Genomic DNA, 18,145 nt, shown 5'->3' with positions numbered 1-18,145 from the left:
CCTCACAACAAAAAGGTTCCGGGTTCGAATCCGGGCCAGGGCCTTTCTGTGTGGAGTTTGCATGTTCTTCCTGTGCCTGCATGGGTTCTCTCCGGGTACTCCGGCTTCCTCCCACCATCCAAAGACATGCGTCTTGGGTTAATTGGTGGTTCTACAAATTGCCTTTAGGTGTGAATGGTCTTTGTTTCCGTCTGTCTAGAAGTGTTGGCCCTGTGATGGACTGGCGACCTGTCCAGGGTGTACCCTGCCTTCGTCCAATGTGAGCTGGGATAGGCTCCAGGCCCCCCATGACCCTGTTCAGGATAAAAGTGGGTATAGATAATGGATGGATGGATGAATTTGCTGCTGTGGTTTGGAGGGAAAATGAGGCAGTTGGAGTTGGACTCCAGTCCTATGGTTCTCAACGTGTATATTTACGATGTACACTAGGCTGTTTATGGTACTGTATGCTCAGTGACCATCTGTGTAACTGTCTATCTGTGAGCAAAGGTTTCTTTCTTGTCAGTAAAGAGTTAGTTGGAGGATACTACAATGTTTAATGTAAGGTTTTAAAATGATGAACCTCAATTGCTCTCACATCTAAAAGAAATTGCAATAAAAGACACATAAAGGCAAAATTCAAAGTAATCAGTGTTTCTTTAATTTACAGTCTCTGAGGAAAAAAAAGTGACAACTATTTTTCAGAAAAGCAATATTCCCTAAGAAAGTAACCTTTAAACAGTCAAATGAATCTCAATCTGCAGGCCTACATTGTACAAGTAAGACAAGTGCACCCACAGCAAGGCACACACAATATGTTATTAAATTGTACAGGCAGTTGGCCAGATGACATCCAAGACTAGAAAAAAGACAGTGATAATATTGACTGAAAAATCATTCTTATTTTAGGACTCTATAGACTATAAACTGCTCTGTATTTGCATTGTTTTTACAAACAACAGACGAAACAAATTCAAATTTTGAACCAGTTTTATCATGACATCGCACACAATTTACATAGCTGATAAAACACCCATGAAAAATACATCAAAGTCTATGGCAATAAAAATCTCCACCACAATCAAAATCAACATCCTGCCCAGCCAGGTACAAAACTATGATGAATGTCTTTGGAGAAGAAGAAAATAAATGTATCATCACTATCAATAGTATACACTGATAAGTGGTATCCAAGATCAAGCAAAGGCTACTATAGAAATCTCTGATAGAAAAATGTTTCACGAGCATGTAAAATGTACAGGTAGTTTGCCTTAGACGGTTGCATCCAGCTAGAGTTGAGAATTAGTTGGCTGCTATATAATGACAGACAACCTTTGACCCAGTACATTTTGGTCCCATTCTCATATCAGGGTCATTTATAGAGTGGCAAAACAGTGGTGTGTTTATGTCAACATGAACAGTACAGTGTACTTATTGCTGTCATTTTAGCCCAGACTAGACACAGACTTAAAACAACACACAATCTTCCTAACTCTTAGTTGGGAAATGACAATAAATTTTAATGCATTTGCAGCATAATCATTTATTGTAGTCTATTTCGAAAACATTTCTTTGTTTTCACAAGTGTAAGGCACAAGCTGATTCAACTAACAATGTGCAGTAATTTTCTCTTGCAAATTCAAAATACAAGAGCTTAAGTGAGCTATTTTCTAATCACCCTCATGAGAAATGTGTAAATATTATTATAATGCTGAAATTCATTTGACCAAATAAAGCAAAGAAAGGTAACAAAAACTTGAATAGAATTTTCATGAGAAACACCAATTCACCCTAAAACAGTGCTTGTATTAGTCACAATCTGTATCCTGATGTAGGAAACGGTTGTGTCTAGTCAAAGTGAAATTTAAGCAAAAGTTTTCATAGCAGTAGCCGAGACTTAAAACATATAAATCTGCATTTACGGTCCATTGTGGTGGATAAAAATCAGTCAGATCACATAACGACACAGAAGACAGTTAAGATTTTCAGCAGACTGCTTCACCGCTCAAGTATTGTCTCCGTCCATTTCTGCCCCTTTATGGTCCTGTTCTGCCTCTTTGTCCTGCGCGCTGCCGTTGGCGTGGAACTTATCGAGGGCCCATTTGGTATCGGAGCCCCCGGTGGCTTTGCGGATGATGAATCGTGCCCTTCCACGTGGGAAGCTTCCCCGTCCTCGCCCTCGGCCGTCCATCCACTTGCCCTCTGACTTCAATTCTCTGTCGTCGTGCTGAAAATTTTAAGAACAAGCGATGAAGATGTGTCAAGCAAACAAAATCTAATGTGTAGTTGGAAATGTGGTACCACATGACAGCAGGTGGGTGATAAAATCAAACTATAAATGAGGAAAGAAATCAATCCTACCAAGTAGTATTTTTTGCTCTTTGGAGTATATTCTGGGTCCCAGTCGTCACTTTTTAGGTGCACTGCCACGTTCACAGGATTACAGTGTGAACCGTTTCCCTGATTATTGCCTCTGTTCCAGCCCCTTCCACGAATTCTCACTTGCTATAATTAGAGAAAAAGACAAGGAATTGAAAAGGAGCAAAAATCCCTGACAGAACAAACTGTGCAAGTCAAAGACTCCCATTGCTCCAAACTCTGCTCTTTTATTAAACTTACAAATCCTTCACAAGGCCGTCCTCTTTCAGCTGATCCTGGTGACTCCTTTTGACCCAGCTGTGCCCTGTTGAAACCTTCATCTTTTGAATCCGATTTTTCATGAGGTAAACCTTCGTCTTTTTGAGACTTAGAAGATGAAGAAGATGACGATGAACTGGAGCGAGAACGCTTCTTCTTACTTTTCCTGAAAAAGGAAATGGTACATGCAAATTCCTCCATTTCCAGCTGTTTATAGTGCATCGTATATGAACAGAATCATTCAACATATTAGGAGATGAACAATAAAGACCAGACAGTTGCACATACTTTGATTTCTTGCGGTGTTTGGAGGACTTTTCCACAGATCTCTCTCTACAAGAATCTGGGGAATCTCCCATATCTCTTCCCCGATCCTGATTATAATCTCTTTCATGGGTGGAATATTTTTTGCGGCGCTCAATATCCAAACGAAGGTCCATTGGGTCACCCTTCATTTTTTCTCCGCCGTCCTGAGCAAATCAAAACAGAACACAATGTCGTGGACAGACTTTGGATTAGCATGTAGATGCTATCAGTCTGCTCAGCCAAGCTGGTTTATAAATTAAATGGTGATGTCCTTGGGAAAAGTGGGGAAAAGACCTGGGTGGCAGCCAGCTGGCATGAATAAACCAAGCCAATCTGGAGGGAATTTTCCAGTGTACTTAAACAGCCAAACCAGCAGTTTTACATACTTATTAGAAGAAATTGGAATCATTCTCCAAAGCCTGTGTTTCAAAAGGATTTTTTTTTTTTTTTGCATCCTCAAAGCAGCTTTTTAAATATGGTATGAAAATCAACTTGAAAAGATGTTAGCAACGCAGTCCATCACAGTCAACATTAAGTCAGCTTTTTCTTATGGCAAAGTTATGTCATTGCATGGTGAAATGTCAGAACGGTGTGTTTTGAAGACCTTCTCAGTGGTGCATTCAAGTGCTAGTGGGACATGCCAACATTCATGAGGAATCCACTCAGTCCATTCAACAGCAACAAACGGCACCAACTTATTTCCCATCATCCTTCCTTGCTTGTTTGCCTTCCACGCTTCACAATAGTTCCGGCATCTCATTTCCACATTTTAAATGGCTGAGCTTCAGCAACGAGGTGCGTTTAGGTTATTCAAAACACACCAGGTGGTTTCAGAACAGTTGCTGAATGTTCACTGCGATGACTTTTCTATTTCAAACTAGTCATTGTATGTTGATTATCATACCATACTGACACCATGAACTGGCTCCAATAGCTGCATTGAGCTAATCTCCATGGAAACCAATCTAAAGACTTTGAGATATTGGGAATTAACTTGGTAATACACCAATGTACTTCATAGGAACTTGGTTGTGGCATGCAAAACGAGTATGGCTCTTCAACAGTGTAGAACAATGAGATATGATTGTTCATGCTACCTTAAGTTTACTTGGTTCTTAGTAGTATTTTCTCCTGACATTTACAGATTGACCTGTTGTGTCCATGCGCATCAATAAGGAAATATTATCTCTTAAAATGTTAAGCATTTAAATAGAAGCACAGGTGCATGAGGTGCTTGCTGTTGGTTATTTCCGTTCCGTAATTTCTTTAAGAAATACTTACGAAGACGATTGCTTAGAGTCCTTTGAACAGCTTTGGCACAGAGGCTTCCATTTCTGACCTTATTTGATTCATTAGCCTTGGTCAGGCTTGTGCCCACAATACAACCAATTCACCATGTGAGGCGACATAACAAACATCAAAGTCAAAGTGCCTTATTTTGCCTTTCTTGGACTTGGAGCATCTCCCTTCAAGGAAAGCCACAGGCTTCAGGAGAGTGTAGTCTAAAGGCATCTGGCTTGCTCACTTGTTTGCTGTTGTTTGTCTTTCCAACATACGTCATACTGCAAAATGTTCAGTCACCTTGTAAGTGCCATCCTCTGAGCTTTTCATCGCCTCAAAAAGTTGCGAGTGTTTCTTAAAAGCACTTGGTGAAACATCAATTCGCCTGTGAGGGAAAAAAAAACACAGTTTAGGCCAGAAAATTGGGACAGGATATGAACCACAGTACAGGTGCCACAACAAACAAACAGACTGTGAGCTACATTGAACCAGAAAGGCAACATAAAACAGAAAAAAAAGAAAACAACTGCTGTGAAAATAAAACTGACCTCCACCAAGCATGAGAACAAATAAGCCAAGATAGTCTGTTGATTTATCAGGTAGGAAAGATGAGAGAAATACCTGAAAGCTGTTAAAAGAGGAGGTGAAGCCACAGCACACTGAAGGTGAGAGGGTCACTCAATAGGCGACTCTACCTGTGTATCTCTGGGCTTTTTCTTGGCTTCATCATTTCCTTCTCTGCAGCTTGTCTTTGGTACAAGGTGAATCGCTCGTTTAGAGTCAGGCCAGAAGACGGAAAGTGCTGAGCTGTGAGAGTAGATGGAAGAAAAAATGAAGGCAATGGTTGCATCTAGATTTGTTATAATTAGGACGTTGTAGATAATGCTGCAAATCACAATGAACAGGAGTGCTTCGGGGCAATATTAGAGTTGAATATGAGTTTTGTGTCATAGCGATGAGGAAGCCTGATTTGACAAATGTACTTATGTGTGTCTTGTATTGTTTCTATTCTATGTTTGCCAAACCTACTGTTTTGCCTACATAATATGGATTTTTTTTTCCAGAACAAAATGTACTTGTGAAGCAGTTTGCTAATGACAGTTAACTTGAGCATACTTTGAGTCACATTAATGGTCAAAGTAAATGCAAGATAGTGTGTGATTCTGAAAAACAGGTGACTCGTATCGTTACTGCAAAACTTGTCACAGATTATTGTGAGTTGGGAATCGAATGGCAAGGCGTGGCTTAGAGGCAGATAACTCACCTTTGATGTGGTGAACAATGGTGACAATGTGTTGAGCAAACAGCTCAGAGGGACTCCTCTGTAACGGAGAAGCCTGAACATGCTGAAAGATGGAGCGAAACCCCTGATCCTTTTTTGAGGACTGCACAAGGTCCTGAGACAACTGTCGCTCCTCTGCTAAAATATCTGAAGAGCTGAAATGACAAAAAAAAAGAAAATCTTTGGTCTTTTGCTCTTAATAGAAAATAGACTAAAATTCAAACAAGTAACACCTAACACCACTAAACGATGCTCACCTCATCAGGCTATCTCCAAGGAAATTCATTCTCACATTAAATTTAGCCCCGTGGTTTCTCAAGGACATGAGAGGCGAGTCCTCTCCTCTCACCATAAGCATCTCTCTGTCAGAGTTCCTCCTTAGTGGGGGAGGAGATGGGATCGGAGGAGATTTGGCCATCTTCCTGGCTTTGCAACTCATGTCAGGGGTCAGTTCTTCAAATTTCCCTGTTAACTCCCTCTTGGCGAGGGCAGCAGCGATGGCCGCTGCTTTATCCTGCTTTCCACTGAGATATATCTCCTCTGCCATGGCGTCGAGGTCACTATTAGCAAATTGCGGGTAGGCTGCATTCTGCCATTTGCCGAGGCAATCCTCAAACAGTTCTCGGGCTGAGCGAGTGACCTTGCTCTTTGGCTTAGAGGACTCGTCTCCATTATGCAAGTCTCTTTGAAGGGATTTTGAATGAGGCTTGATGATCGTCTCATCCTCTTCCTCCCCGTCAGCAGACAGAAACGGAGAAGCTTTCAAAAAGCTGTTCAGAGACACTTCACCATCAGTGTCCACGTTGTACTTTCTTGACACGGAGTCAGAGATAACTGCAGATGCTTTGCCATTTACTTTCCCGTGCTCCACATCTGCATCATTTGCGTCCGTGTTCTTGCCATTTTCCCAAGATGATTTTCCTTTTTTGTTTTGCTCCTCCAAAAACCTAAGCAATGAAAAAGAGATAAACAGCTTTATCAAACTGGCCAATGGCAACAGATTTCTTGAAGAAAACAGTGAAATATGAGAATTGAACAAGGGCTTTATCTATTAAATTAAAGACATAAAAGCATCAGCGCTACAAATGATGAATGCTGCTTTATTTTGAATCCCTCTAAATGTTATTTCAATCTATTATCAGAACCGCAGTTTACTCAAAATTTGCAAAGTCAAGATAAATCATTATGTGGCCTGACAAATTAACCAAACAGTCATCAATCTTATATGTTGCTAAAACAATGTGATGATTACGTGTAAAACTGGGCTTACTTCCTGAAGGCAATGGAGATTGCCGTTTTATCTCCATCCAGGTATTCCTCATTGGAGAAGAAGTCAAAGCTGGAAAGCATTGGATTTAGACCTTCATGTGAGGGTTTCTTTGTTGAGGAAGAGCTACAGACCATCTGCCTGGTGGGGGCGCCATTGCTGTTGTCATTGGTGATTTTAGGGGGACTTGGCTGGTTAGTAGTTTGGCTGCTCGGACCAACAATAACAGCAGCGCTTGCCAGAGGACTATTTTTCTTATGGCTGCTGCTGCTGCTGCTGCTGCAGTCGGTCAAGCCCTGCCAGTTCCCCTCACTTTTCCCACTTCCTGCTCCTTCTTTAGCATCTCCTGGCAATAACCCCACACGCTCCGCTGGCTCCTCATCTCCCCCTCCTCCCTTTTGGACCTCCTTGGAAGCCAACTGCTCCTCTTTCACATCTTTGGAGTTTTGGTTAGCCAGCAACGGGGCTGACCTGCATTTAGGAGATGAGGAGTGCGATGAGGAAGACGAATGCTGCGAGTGTCGGGATAAAGGAGACGAGGATCGGTCAGAGTGCTGGGAATGACCGTGAGGGGGGCTCCCTGAGCGTTTCTGCAAACATTGCGATCGTCCTCGTGAATAGTTTTGCTGCTGGTGCTGCTGTTGTTGCTGTTGTTGCTGTTTTTGAGGATGCTGCTTGTAATTCTTCCAGTTAGGGCGATAGTTGTTGTTGTTGTTGTTGTTGTTGTGGTGGTGGTTGCCGCCGTTGTTGTTGTAGCCGCCACCCCGACCACCACGCTGATAGCGCCCTCGTGGGAAGTAGCCCCGCCCTCGGCCCCTGAAGTTGTAGGGCCTCCGGAAGCCGCGGTGGTAGCCCCGGAACTCCCGGCTGTTCTGGTATCCCCTTGAATATTTCTTGTCCCGGTTATGAGATGGAGAATGAGATCGTGACCGTGACCGAGACCTAGAGCTAGGGAAAAAAAAAATGATGGAGGAAAAAAAAAGAACTCACTTTTAAAAAAAAAAAAAGAAAAAAAGAGGTAAATGTAGGTCAGAAATAATTTTTTTTATTGGTTTCTGGCCGCAAAAATAGAAAATACAGAGCAATGTTATGTAATGCTACGCAACTACCACAAACACTAACCAACAACACGTTGAGGTCTGATACAGTTTCAACAACACAGAACGATGCACGTGTACATCTTTCTTATTTATCGCCCTATCTTTATTTTCATCAGAAAACATTCACTATTGCCTCCAAAGGTGGCGCATACTTAATTATTTAGCCCACTGACATACAAAATAAGCAGGTCAGTCTTATTAGCATATAAACTCTTGACTTTTGTCTCACAATGACTGTGTAGCGCACCGAATGACACGATGGCTGAAAAGATGTTACAGTCGGATGACCGATTACAACCAGAAACTCTTTATTATACCACTTAAACCATTTTACAGGCTCCAAACATTCATCAACCAAGTTCACCATCGGTGTAACATCTGGAAAAGACATCATAAAACCATCAAACACATAATATTTAAAAGTAAAGCGATGTGCGGAAGTGCAGCCATATATCAGTTGGAACCGGCCAAACACGCATAACGTGTGTTTCCACGTCAAGAGAAGCCCACTAAGGAGTACTGCATGGATGTAAGCAGAGGGTTCACAGTGTAGTGCTGAGCCAGGCTGCAGAGTCCCACTAGTCCACATGGTGGCTCCGCTGCACCTCACATAGCCTCATACAATACTTTAGCATGAACTTTTTTTACTCCGTCTTCAGATTATAACCACAATGTACAATGTTCTTCTCCTCCTTAAATCAATGATTCAATCAGACCAGCATGCGCGTTTAAAGTCGAACCACATTTCAACACAATGTCCCCAAATTTTCACAGCCATGTTTGAGATTATGCTTCAGGTTTTGAGCAGACATCTAACTAGTTGTGATGTACGAGTATTTATTCTACAACTACATCTTCAGCAACTTTTATACGGCTACAGTGAAAAGTATCGGCTCAGTGTTCCCATTAAAAAAAAAAAAAAAACCTTCACATAAGACAAAGCCTTGCTGAAATTTTCTATATTTTAGGAAACTCACAAAATAGTGCAGAACAATCATCTTTACTGACCGAGCAAAGAACCACCGCAGCACATGCAAACGTGTTATAAAGATACATAAACAGGCTTCAAAGAAAAACGTATAACTCACCTAATGTGTTTTTTCATTGGAGTACAGAGTGATTAAAGAAGGCAGCGCACCGAGCAGCACTGCACACTCACAGAGCGAGCTACAGACACTGCATCTCCTCTGGCCAGCTCTGGCGAAGCAGCGAGTCACATGCACCGTACGAGAGGAGGGGAAAAAAATCTACTCGAATTCTTTGACTCTATGTTTGCCAATTACAAGGTCTGTTCAACAAGATTAGGGATTTTTTATTTATTTAATTTTTTTTTTTTTAACAAGAGATTGTTTAGACTCAAATTGTTCTCCTGACACCATTATCTTGACCTCCAGCAAGATACACTGTGGCTTGTCGGTCTGCAGTGTGAGGAAAGTACTTAACTAAGTGTTGCTAATACTGTCGTCCTCTGCAGACTGGTAAAAGCAAGATATAGTGACCGTGGGAGAGTGAGGTGACTTTCACAACCCAGCAGCCTATAGTTGTACCTCCATCTCTGACTGTGGTAGAGCAACAATGGTTGAACATCAAAAAAAGATATTGGCAACAGAAAACTCATTATTTTTGGGGATGACTTGCTCACTGGTGTGTCGGAAAACAAATATTTTCTGCGTTCATGTGTGCATTTCCTGCTGTCTTTGTATGCGAATATCTATTTACGTGTACATCATGCAAATGTGTGCATCCATGCTTCTCCAGTTCCAGCATGCATAGAACATTTGCACATGTGCAAGGTGGATTCAGGAAGAGTAAACCATGAGATTCTGGTTTACATGACGTGTCTCCTCTTTATGCTTATTCTAATACAAACTGCAACATTGCCAGGAAGTGATGCCATTTTATTGCAGTGCCACAGTCATTGTGCCAGAAACAGCAAAGCTATCAGATTTCTTTTTTTCTTTTTTCTTTTTTCCCAAATGCATATTGCAGTTCGCAGATAACCCCTCAGCCAGGGGGTTTCGACAGCCATAACAACAAACAGCAAACACTGCCTTCTTGATTAAAGGCCAGATTCAAATATTTGCACTGAGATTAACTGATATGCAAATATTTTCCTATGTAATGAGAACCGCACAATAATAATAATAACCCAGCCTAACTTAACCAGATTTCCGAAACCGACAGCTGAACTCTTTCTCAAACATCAATTTCCTTTGGATACAGAAGCCAAATTCAGCTTTGTCTATTCATGAGAACCAAATTTACAAAGTCCAGGACAAGACGAGGCTTTGCATAGGACGATCAACAGATATATGGCATACGGGAAAAGCTGGTTATAACAGAGCAGGGAAGTACTTGTTGACATTGCCTATATATATATATATTTTTTTTTTTTTTTACATGTCAAATCGTTATTCACCTTAAATTCCCAATCCTTTTGGACAAGTAAAGATTTACAACATAGAATTGAGTAAAAAGGGGTATTACATTATGGGACGATCGATGTTGACGTCTGTGCATAACGAGGCACTTGCTACGAGCTTATCTTTTCCTCATGACAACAAACTCATTCATACTTGGGAAGCATTTTGTGAATTACGGCATTCTTCACTCGCATGTAGCCGTATGATACTTTTTTTCAAGAATCCGTTTTTAAACTTTATTTTAGTAAGTCAGATTTGGCAGCCAGGGAGCATCTTCAACAATAAATGCAGCTGATCTTGACCACAAATACACAGTATACAGCCAAAGAAAGGAGGATTGTTCGTACCTGTAGCGGTGCTTCCTCGACCGGGACCTGGAGCGACTTCTAGAGCGGGAGGTGGAACGGGATCTTGACCTGAACCTTGATCGGCTCCGAGATCTAGAGGCTGACTTTGTGGACCTGGACATCACTGCACTCAGCCCACCTCGAACTGTCACACAAAAGCGTCGTACAATCGGGTTAGGATACAAGAAAATGATGTCAGAGCTAGCAGTACACGTGCTAAAAGAAAAAAGTTAATCCAATCACCTTTTCAAGGCGCTGCCACCATAGAATTGATTGTATTCATCTAAGAGAGCAGTTGAAATAAAAAGGCGTAGAAGAAAAACTAATTTTTAAGAAAGGCAAGAGTTAAATATCCTTGAAACAAGATATCTGACAAAGAACTACCCGGGATGCATTTCAAAAGCAGCTTTCCTGACAAAGCTGTGTGAAGAAACAGAACAGCTGTGAAAAAGGAAGGAGGCAATCTGTAGGAGTGTAGGGCATCCAAACAGAAGCAGTTTTATTTAGTCACTGGTCATTTGCATAAAGGGCTGTCTTCTGTCAGTCATCTGACTATCTTTTGAGCCCACTACAAAACAATATATAATAATACGAAAATACACATATCTGTATGATGCACTATAGTTTTTGTATTTCCTCCACAACAGAGGACTTTTCTGTCTAATTAACATAAAACTAGTGATGGAAATGTTTGTTCTTAGTTCACCGTTTCCACAAAAAGACAAGAGTTTTTTTTTTTAATAAGGTGGAATAAAGCCAACATGTCCAGTACCCTTAAGTCAGTCTTAAGTTATCCCTAAATGATCAACTGACATATAAAAAAGTATTCTCAAACCCTCACCACTGACAACTTCATATACTCTGTATATTTAATATTTATGAGAAAAGTGTGAACTTGTTTAGCGGCAGTTGAGTGTAACAAATGAAACGTGTAAATGTGAAGTCATGTGCTAAAATGTTTCACACAAACAACTGAAGTGACTGTTTTGAAGTTATGAAAACTATATGGAAAGTGTTAAACTTCAAAATGCATTTTTACATCATTGTAAACACACGCAGGAGTATTTACAGACAATATAAGACTGGACTTTTCTAGCCTTTGCATGTTTTTTTTTGCCTTGTGTTCCTGATTCTGGTTACTGTTAAACTCGAATCCAACTTATCCAAAGTTAAATATTAAAACTTAATGTCACCCCACTAGATTGAAGGGGAAATAGGTAATTGATTATTTCACTATGTCCCTGACCCGAGTTCTGTGTGCGCAGCTCAGTGCACGCCGACCTCAGTATACTTTTAACTTCAAAGGATGTTTCTTTTCAACTCTTCCAGGGCTTCACTTGTAGACTCCCTGAATTATACTCGTACTGCTCTATAGTAAGGGGGTGTAGTTCCTTCCCAGGTCCACAAGGCATTATCTGTGACATATGATCCTCATACAGTAAAAGCCCGGGATCAAATAATTGATCTTTCATTATGAGAGTCCTCTTCAGGGACTTTGGAGGGAGGAAATTGCCGACTACACATGACAGGGATTTCAAAAGCAGCGCACGCTATCACATGGTGGTCCCAGTGTGCATCCTTGCTACTATTTTGGAGAGCATTGAAATAGATCCATCTTCCCCCGCCTGCTCCTCGTGCTTTATGAACTTCCCACTCTCCTCATTCCTGGCAGCTTGTTGTTTTTGGCTTTAAGAGAATAATTTCCTGAAGGTCCAGCCTCAACAGACTGTCAGCTTTGCTTACTGTGCACATTCAATGGCATTCAGATGTGCCCCCTTCTCCAGCATGTGGCAACTAAACAGTAACATCAATAAATTCTGACAGCCCTCCTAATTTTGGCTCAGTGTATCGAAAGATGTTGGTCCTGTAGGCAGCTCTGGGGGGAAAACTTTAATTGTAGAGGATTATTTTGAGTTTGTTGTAATAGCTGTAATAAGATGTTTAAAGCAAACACATCTGTGTTTCAGACATTTTCATATGGCTGAAAATAGTGTTCTTGAAACCGTCGAATGGGATGTCAGAGGAAACGCTACACAAAACGGCTACACAAAGCCAGGCTTCCCAGCCAAACTAACTACTGCATTATGGCTGCTTTATTAACACACCAGAACATCATGTTAGCGGTACGTCTGCACATTAGGAGCATACAGTGTGCAAGCAAACGACTGTCTTCGCCTGTTTATTTGGCGGAATCAAACGGTGGGATCCGTTTCGATAGCTTCACTCTGAGCTCACGACTGATAACCAGCTGCAGCTGCCTTCGCGCCACACTGTGTGGTCTGCAGCCCAATCACCGAGATTTCTGCCCCTCAGAAAGGCTGTGGCAAGCTCGGTCTGTAATCACTCGCTACTAGATTGCCACACGCCAATATACTCACTGACACACATGCACGCAAATGCAAAAGCTCGTGTCTTACTCGGCCCGCGAAGACTTTTAGTTGAGTCTGCTTTCTCACATTTACTGTATCCTGAACTGCCGACCACTGAAATGACGGGGATATTAATCACTGTACCCTGACAACGGAGTCACAAAAGCGCGGCGTGTTTCCTGTTTTCAAATTAAATTTCAGAGGTTTTTTCTTTCATTGTGTTATTACTGGGTGTCCTTGTCACTGAGTTGAGGCTAAATAGAACGACAACAAACCGGAGCACACTGGTTCTTAGTATATTTAATCAGAGATACATTACCCTTACTTGAGGTTGTCTCTGAGTACTTTGGGCAACTTTGGTGACCTTTTAACAAACAAAACAAAACAGGAACATCAAAATATAAACTGAAACGGCGCAGTAAATTGGAAAATCAGGTCTACAACACGGCTGGTAGAAAAATAATGGTCTCAAAGTACAGAAGTTAAATGCGGAATAGATGTTTTGAAACTAAAATGGAATCAAAGTGATAATTGGTCTCAGACAGCAGGAGCCTACACACACGCACACACACACACACACACACACACACACACACACACACACACACACGATTAAGACTCTGCTTCGAGTGGAGAGCGACAGCTGTGTAATCCTCATCAGCTGTTTATTTCATGTAATGGCAAAAGTAGCTCTGATCAACAATGGGCCGGCAACTCGATACACCGCTCAAAGAGAAACACTCCACTCAATCAGCCGCCCTATCATTAAGACCAGGATACCACAGTAGCAGCTGGAAACACATTTGCTATCTATATGTGCCCCCGAGACACCCCGCTCGCCATTACAGAGAAGCCCCAGCAACTGTCATTGGTACAATGTTTGGTTATTGAAATGTGGCAGCCCCTCCTGGTGTTCCCTCAAGAAACTTTTCACATGCATGGAGAGGAAGCCGATGGCATTGTTCAAGACGAGATAAAGCTTTGAGCTTCCTTTGTGTGTTATTTTAAAAAAAATAATAAAAAAAACACTTCTGAGTAGCTGTTGTCTGAATGAGTTTTCGGTGACACTTTCTTTTGTCTTCAGGGAGCAACAGTAGCTGCTAGAAAAACAAATGATGACTGTTTTTTTTAATTTCACTTTATTAATCCCCGAGGGGAAATTTCTTCGCTACAGCAGGGGGGCTCTCAGGGGGAGTTGCTGCAACAGGCTGACTTCACACAAACATTAACTGCAACGTTAGTCTTTGTTAATGACCGGCATGAACAGATGACAACAACATTCAAATTGGCTTTAAAGGTCACACTGCTAAGCCGGAACTTCTTTCTGCTTAAATGATTTAGGTACATTTTTGTTTAAAAAAAAAAAAAAAAAAAAGAAGTAGTTTTGTTGCCTCGCTTAAACAGTCTAAGTAAATTGTACTATTTTGAGGTGATCACTGGGTAAACTGGTAGTTTTAAAAGGTAGCCTAAAAAAAATCTTTCTTTTGCCAAAGAAATGGGTGAACTACAAATTTTAAGTTGAATAAACTTAAAACATAAGTTGTTGTTGTTGTTTTTTTGCCTGAACCGCAATGCAGCAAGGTGTCAGAATCTGATCGGCTAATCGTCTTAAGACTTGTCAGGGTATCTTTGATGAACGGACGTCGCGCCTTTTTCTTGTTTTTACAAAGTTTGCTTTGTGTTTCTGCATCGTACTCAAGATACTCTCTCCTGAAGTTGGTTCTACTTTGACAAGTAGTTAGTTCATTCACTTATTCATTCACTTAAATCATTTAATCATTATTTTGAGGCAAGGCGTTACCTCAAAATAATGATGAACTAAAATCAACTTACCCGGGTTTACAGTGCACCACAAGCTGCAGCTAACTTTATGCTACCTCAGTGTCCCCCTCTTCTTCGCCAGGCAACCTGTTTATGTAAATATCTGTGGGGCTATTAACCACCCAGGTATATTGTTACGACCATCAGCAGGTTGTAGACTAACAACTCTGCCACTGTGTAGTTTCTATGATTTATATTAGGCTACATCTGCATGGAAAATGGCAGCACCACAGAGGCATCCTCGCACCGACATGCTTCTCAGTTCTCTGTCATCACCACATTTGTGGAGCTCTCCTGCACAGAGGAGGGAACCCATCTGCTAAAGGTCCTCTCTATTTTGGTCATTTGGGAACAGCCCGGCAAATGTTGACTTGTAGTTTTACCAATTGATTTTCCAAAACACCCTCAGTTGTCGTTTGCTTTCTTGCAGCTTGGAATCTCTGCATAAAACTAGAGGCACAGTTTATGTAGCTAATCATGAGTGGCACAAATGGAATACCTTCTGCGGTAGAGGCACATTGTATTTGATTGTGTGAGGATTATGACACCAAATGGTAAAAAGTTGGATGTGAAAATGTGCACTTTTGTGAAAAAGTGAGAATATTCACAGGACCCCACAGAAGCCCCTGTTATAGGTAATTATACTTTCAGTCCATTCACAGAGCGGATGGCCCAAACCAAAGTGAAAAGAAAACTTTTGTTTTTGTAGTGCTTCTGCCAATACAGTTGGACATGGCCACATGTTGTGCGTGTGCTTATAGTGCAGCCTGTATTTGCTAAAGAGGATCAGCCTCAACCAGGATCCTGCAGCTGCAGGATACATGCAGAACAAGGTTGTTGTTGTTTTTTTTGGATCCCCATAAATAGATTCACATTGGACCAGAAAACCCAAACAGATGAGCATTTACAGAGACAATGAGAGACACAATTTTGTGTTGCTATATATATGACTTGGCAGGCTTGATTGTAGCTGTTTACTGTAGGTGGAGGGACAACTTGGTGAAACGTGCAATCACACCAGTCATTCTTTCACCGACCTAACCGCTAAAAACAGCAGTCACACAACTAGTTAGAACGAGGGGCTCATTTTTACTGAAGTCCCCATTAAATCCTCCGGTGGTCTGGAGATGCACTTTAGAACATTACTAACCATTAAACAATGTTGACTGCATCACACTGGCATTTTCACTTTACTCAGTCAAGTGGCATGTTGAGAGGCAGACTACTTAAAAAAAAAAAAAAAGACAGCATAGGCAAGCAAGTGAGTCATGTGCTGGATGGGATGCACAGTGCATCTCCTTTGGCGTCTCTTCATAGGCATCATGCGTAACGATGCATCGAACCAAGCGTCAAGAAAATAGTAAGTCTACCAAAGAGACACTTAACATCACATCTGGTGAATTGACAACTATGGCTCCCTTTGATGGGATGATTAAACAACAAAACAAAACAAAAAAAAGCCGTAATGGTCGGTATTTGTGCGCAGAAATGGACTTTTTTTTTTTTTTTTTTTTTTTTTTACCGCGAATGATCCCGGTGCTGAGCAATTTCACTTTACCGACTGTACGTCTTGTATTTCATGTTACTGCCACAGAAAATATATTATTACTAAAACTTTCATTTTCATTTTCTACATAAATGTTGCGCCGAAATAGTGACACACAGGATAAAAAAAAAAAAAAAAAACGCTTACCGGTCGGCGTTGTCCTTCAGTTGTCGTCGCGTCACATTCAGGCACCACGGTTTAATGGAGAGAAAAGTAAAAGACAATTTCTCCCTGGTCTTCTGTGTGTCTGCGCTGTTGTGTCAGACCTGTGTGTGTGTGTGTGTGTGTGTGAGAGTGTGTGTTTGTGTGTGTGTGTGTGTGTGTGTGTGTGTCTCGGCTGAAGTCTGCGGTGTTCAGAGAGAGAGAGGGGGGGGTGTGGCAGCAGCTCTGTGCCGCTCAGGGGTTCATGTTTCCTTCCGCCTTTACCGCCGTCGGTCAAAACACTTTCGTTACATCGCAGTGTTGTAAACTGTGGATTAGAAATACAATAGGATAAATGGGTCTGCAGCCTTTTATTAACATCATGTATTGGGAGCCTAATAATCCCCAGATCACAGCTCACTGTAGTGACTATATTTCTACGGGTAAAAGCTACTGAGTCCTGAACAAGGATGTTTGATTTATTATTGTTGTATTGAGGACATATTACTATTATTACAAGTATTTATCATTAGGCTCCTTGCTCTTTTCTGTTTGTCACCAGCTATTAGTTGACAGTACATTAACTCTGTATGTTAATGTGCCACTTATGCACCACTATACGCCTGCAACAGTCCACTGCAGTTAAATTCAAATGATCTGCCATAATTTGTATAGATGCCTATAATGTTCAGTTTATAAACATTGTCACTACGTTGGGAATTATTTTTGCACTTGTGGGCGTAGTGGTAATGTTTTACTATGTTGTTCCTAAAATTCGTATCCCTTACATGTAAAAAGGGAGGACAAAAAGTTAGGAGCACCTTTCACTATAATGTAGTCCTACACCAGTGCAAACACTTTTAACGTTGACCTCAGTAATAAACATTTCACCAAATTTACATTTTTGACACGTTTGTCAACAAAAATGGAACATTATAAACTTCCCCTAAAGTAAATTTATGGTAGATATGTTGTACTGAACTGCAATAAAATGAACAGTTTTATGTAGTTTAGTAAGTATCCGTTGAGCAGGAAATGTGCTTTTCAAAAGTAGTGACCAGATACTTGCAGAGAAACTGCACGGAAATGAACTCAGCATCCACCCAATTGCATCTCTTTCAACAGCATCTCACAATCTGCAGTGGCTCAACTTTGCAGATAACGATTTTCTATGCATAACACAGATGAGTTCCTTTCACTCCATATGTTCTTGTGCAATAAAGAAAAGAAGCAATGCCTGCAAATGCATTTCATAGTAAACTTAAAGGCACCACCAAAAAAAATCTGTAATCCATTCAAGCACTTCATGTCTGTTTTTACCAATAATCACAATAGATATGTGAAATATTGCTTGCATTTATAGTATTACCGAATAACTTGGCATGTGATTGATTGTTATGAAATGAAGTGGGCTGTAAGAAAGCCTGTTTTGAATCAACCTAGCGTTGCTAATTTCATTCCAATAGATGAAAATAATGCTGAATGGGAAACTTCCTAATGGATTGCAGGTGTATTTATGACTACGCCAGTGAGAACATTACATCCATTCAACTTTCTGATTACTTGAGGGTTTCAGATCATCTGTGCCATATTAAATCTCAAGAGGGTTTATAATTCAGTGATTTTTATGCTCCTGCACTGGCGAC

At 41.0% G+C, this 18,145-nt stretch overlaps 1 protein-coding gene across 1 annotated transcript; it reads right to left on the bottom strand.

The window, feature by feature from the left end:
• Positions 1 to 617: 617 nt before the first annotated feature.
• thrap3a (thyroid hormone receptor associated protein 3a) lies at positions 618 to 16,684 on the bottom strand. The gene is made up of 11 exons (XM_069703825.1): positions 16,506 to 16,684; positions 10,623 to 10,767; positions 6,756 to 7,700; positions 5,743 to 6,432; positions 5,468 to 5,640; positions 4,899 to 5,010; positions 4,504 to 4,588; positions 2,905 to 3,086; positions 2,599 to 2,782; positions 2,341 to 2,484; positions 618 to 2,206 (listed from the first exon to the last, which is right to left on the bottom strand). The coding sequence occupies exons 2-11, from the start codon at positions 10,742 to 10,744 to the stop codon at positions 1,985 to 1,987; spliced, it is 2,859 nt and encodes a 952-aa protein (XP_069559926.1). The 5' UTR covers positions 10,745 to 10,767; positions 16,506 to 16,684; the 3' UTR covers positions 618 to 1,984.
• Between the last annotated feature and the right edge of the window lie 1,461 nt (positions 16,685 to 18,145).

Source organism: Brachyistius frenatus, unplaced genomic scaffold (genome assembly GCF_029030835.1).
Source record: "Brachyistius frenatus isolate BFR_SWC_R1_liver_20210118 unplaced genomic scaffold, ASM2903083v1 Contig_48, whole genome shotgun sequence".
Classification (NCBI taxonomy): Eukaryota; Metazoa; Chordata; class Actinopteri; family Embiotocidae; genus Brachyistius; species Brachyistius frenatus.
The sequence above is the reverse complement of the archived record's forward strand: the minus strand, read 5'-3'. Positions and strand labels throughout refer to the sequence as shown.

What these genes read in the sequence shown, in the direction of transcription:
- thrap3a (XM_069703825.1), bottom strand. Translation starts at nt 10,744, where the DNA reads ATGTCCAGGTCCACAAAGTCAGCCTCTAGATCTCGGAGCCGATCAAGG. An exon ending in CATTGTTCACCACATCAAAG is followed by an intron (nt 5,011 to 5,467) that starts GTGAGTTATCTG and finishes CTACTCTCACAG; the next exon opens with CTCAGCACTTTCCGTCTTCT. An exon ending in CAGAGGATGGCACTTACAAG is followed by an intron (nt 3,087 to 4,503) that starts GTGACTGAACAT and finishes TGATTTGCTCAG; the next exon opens with GACGGCGGAGAAAAAATGAA.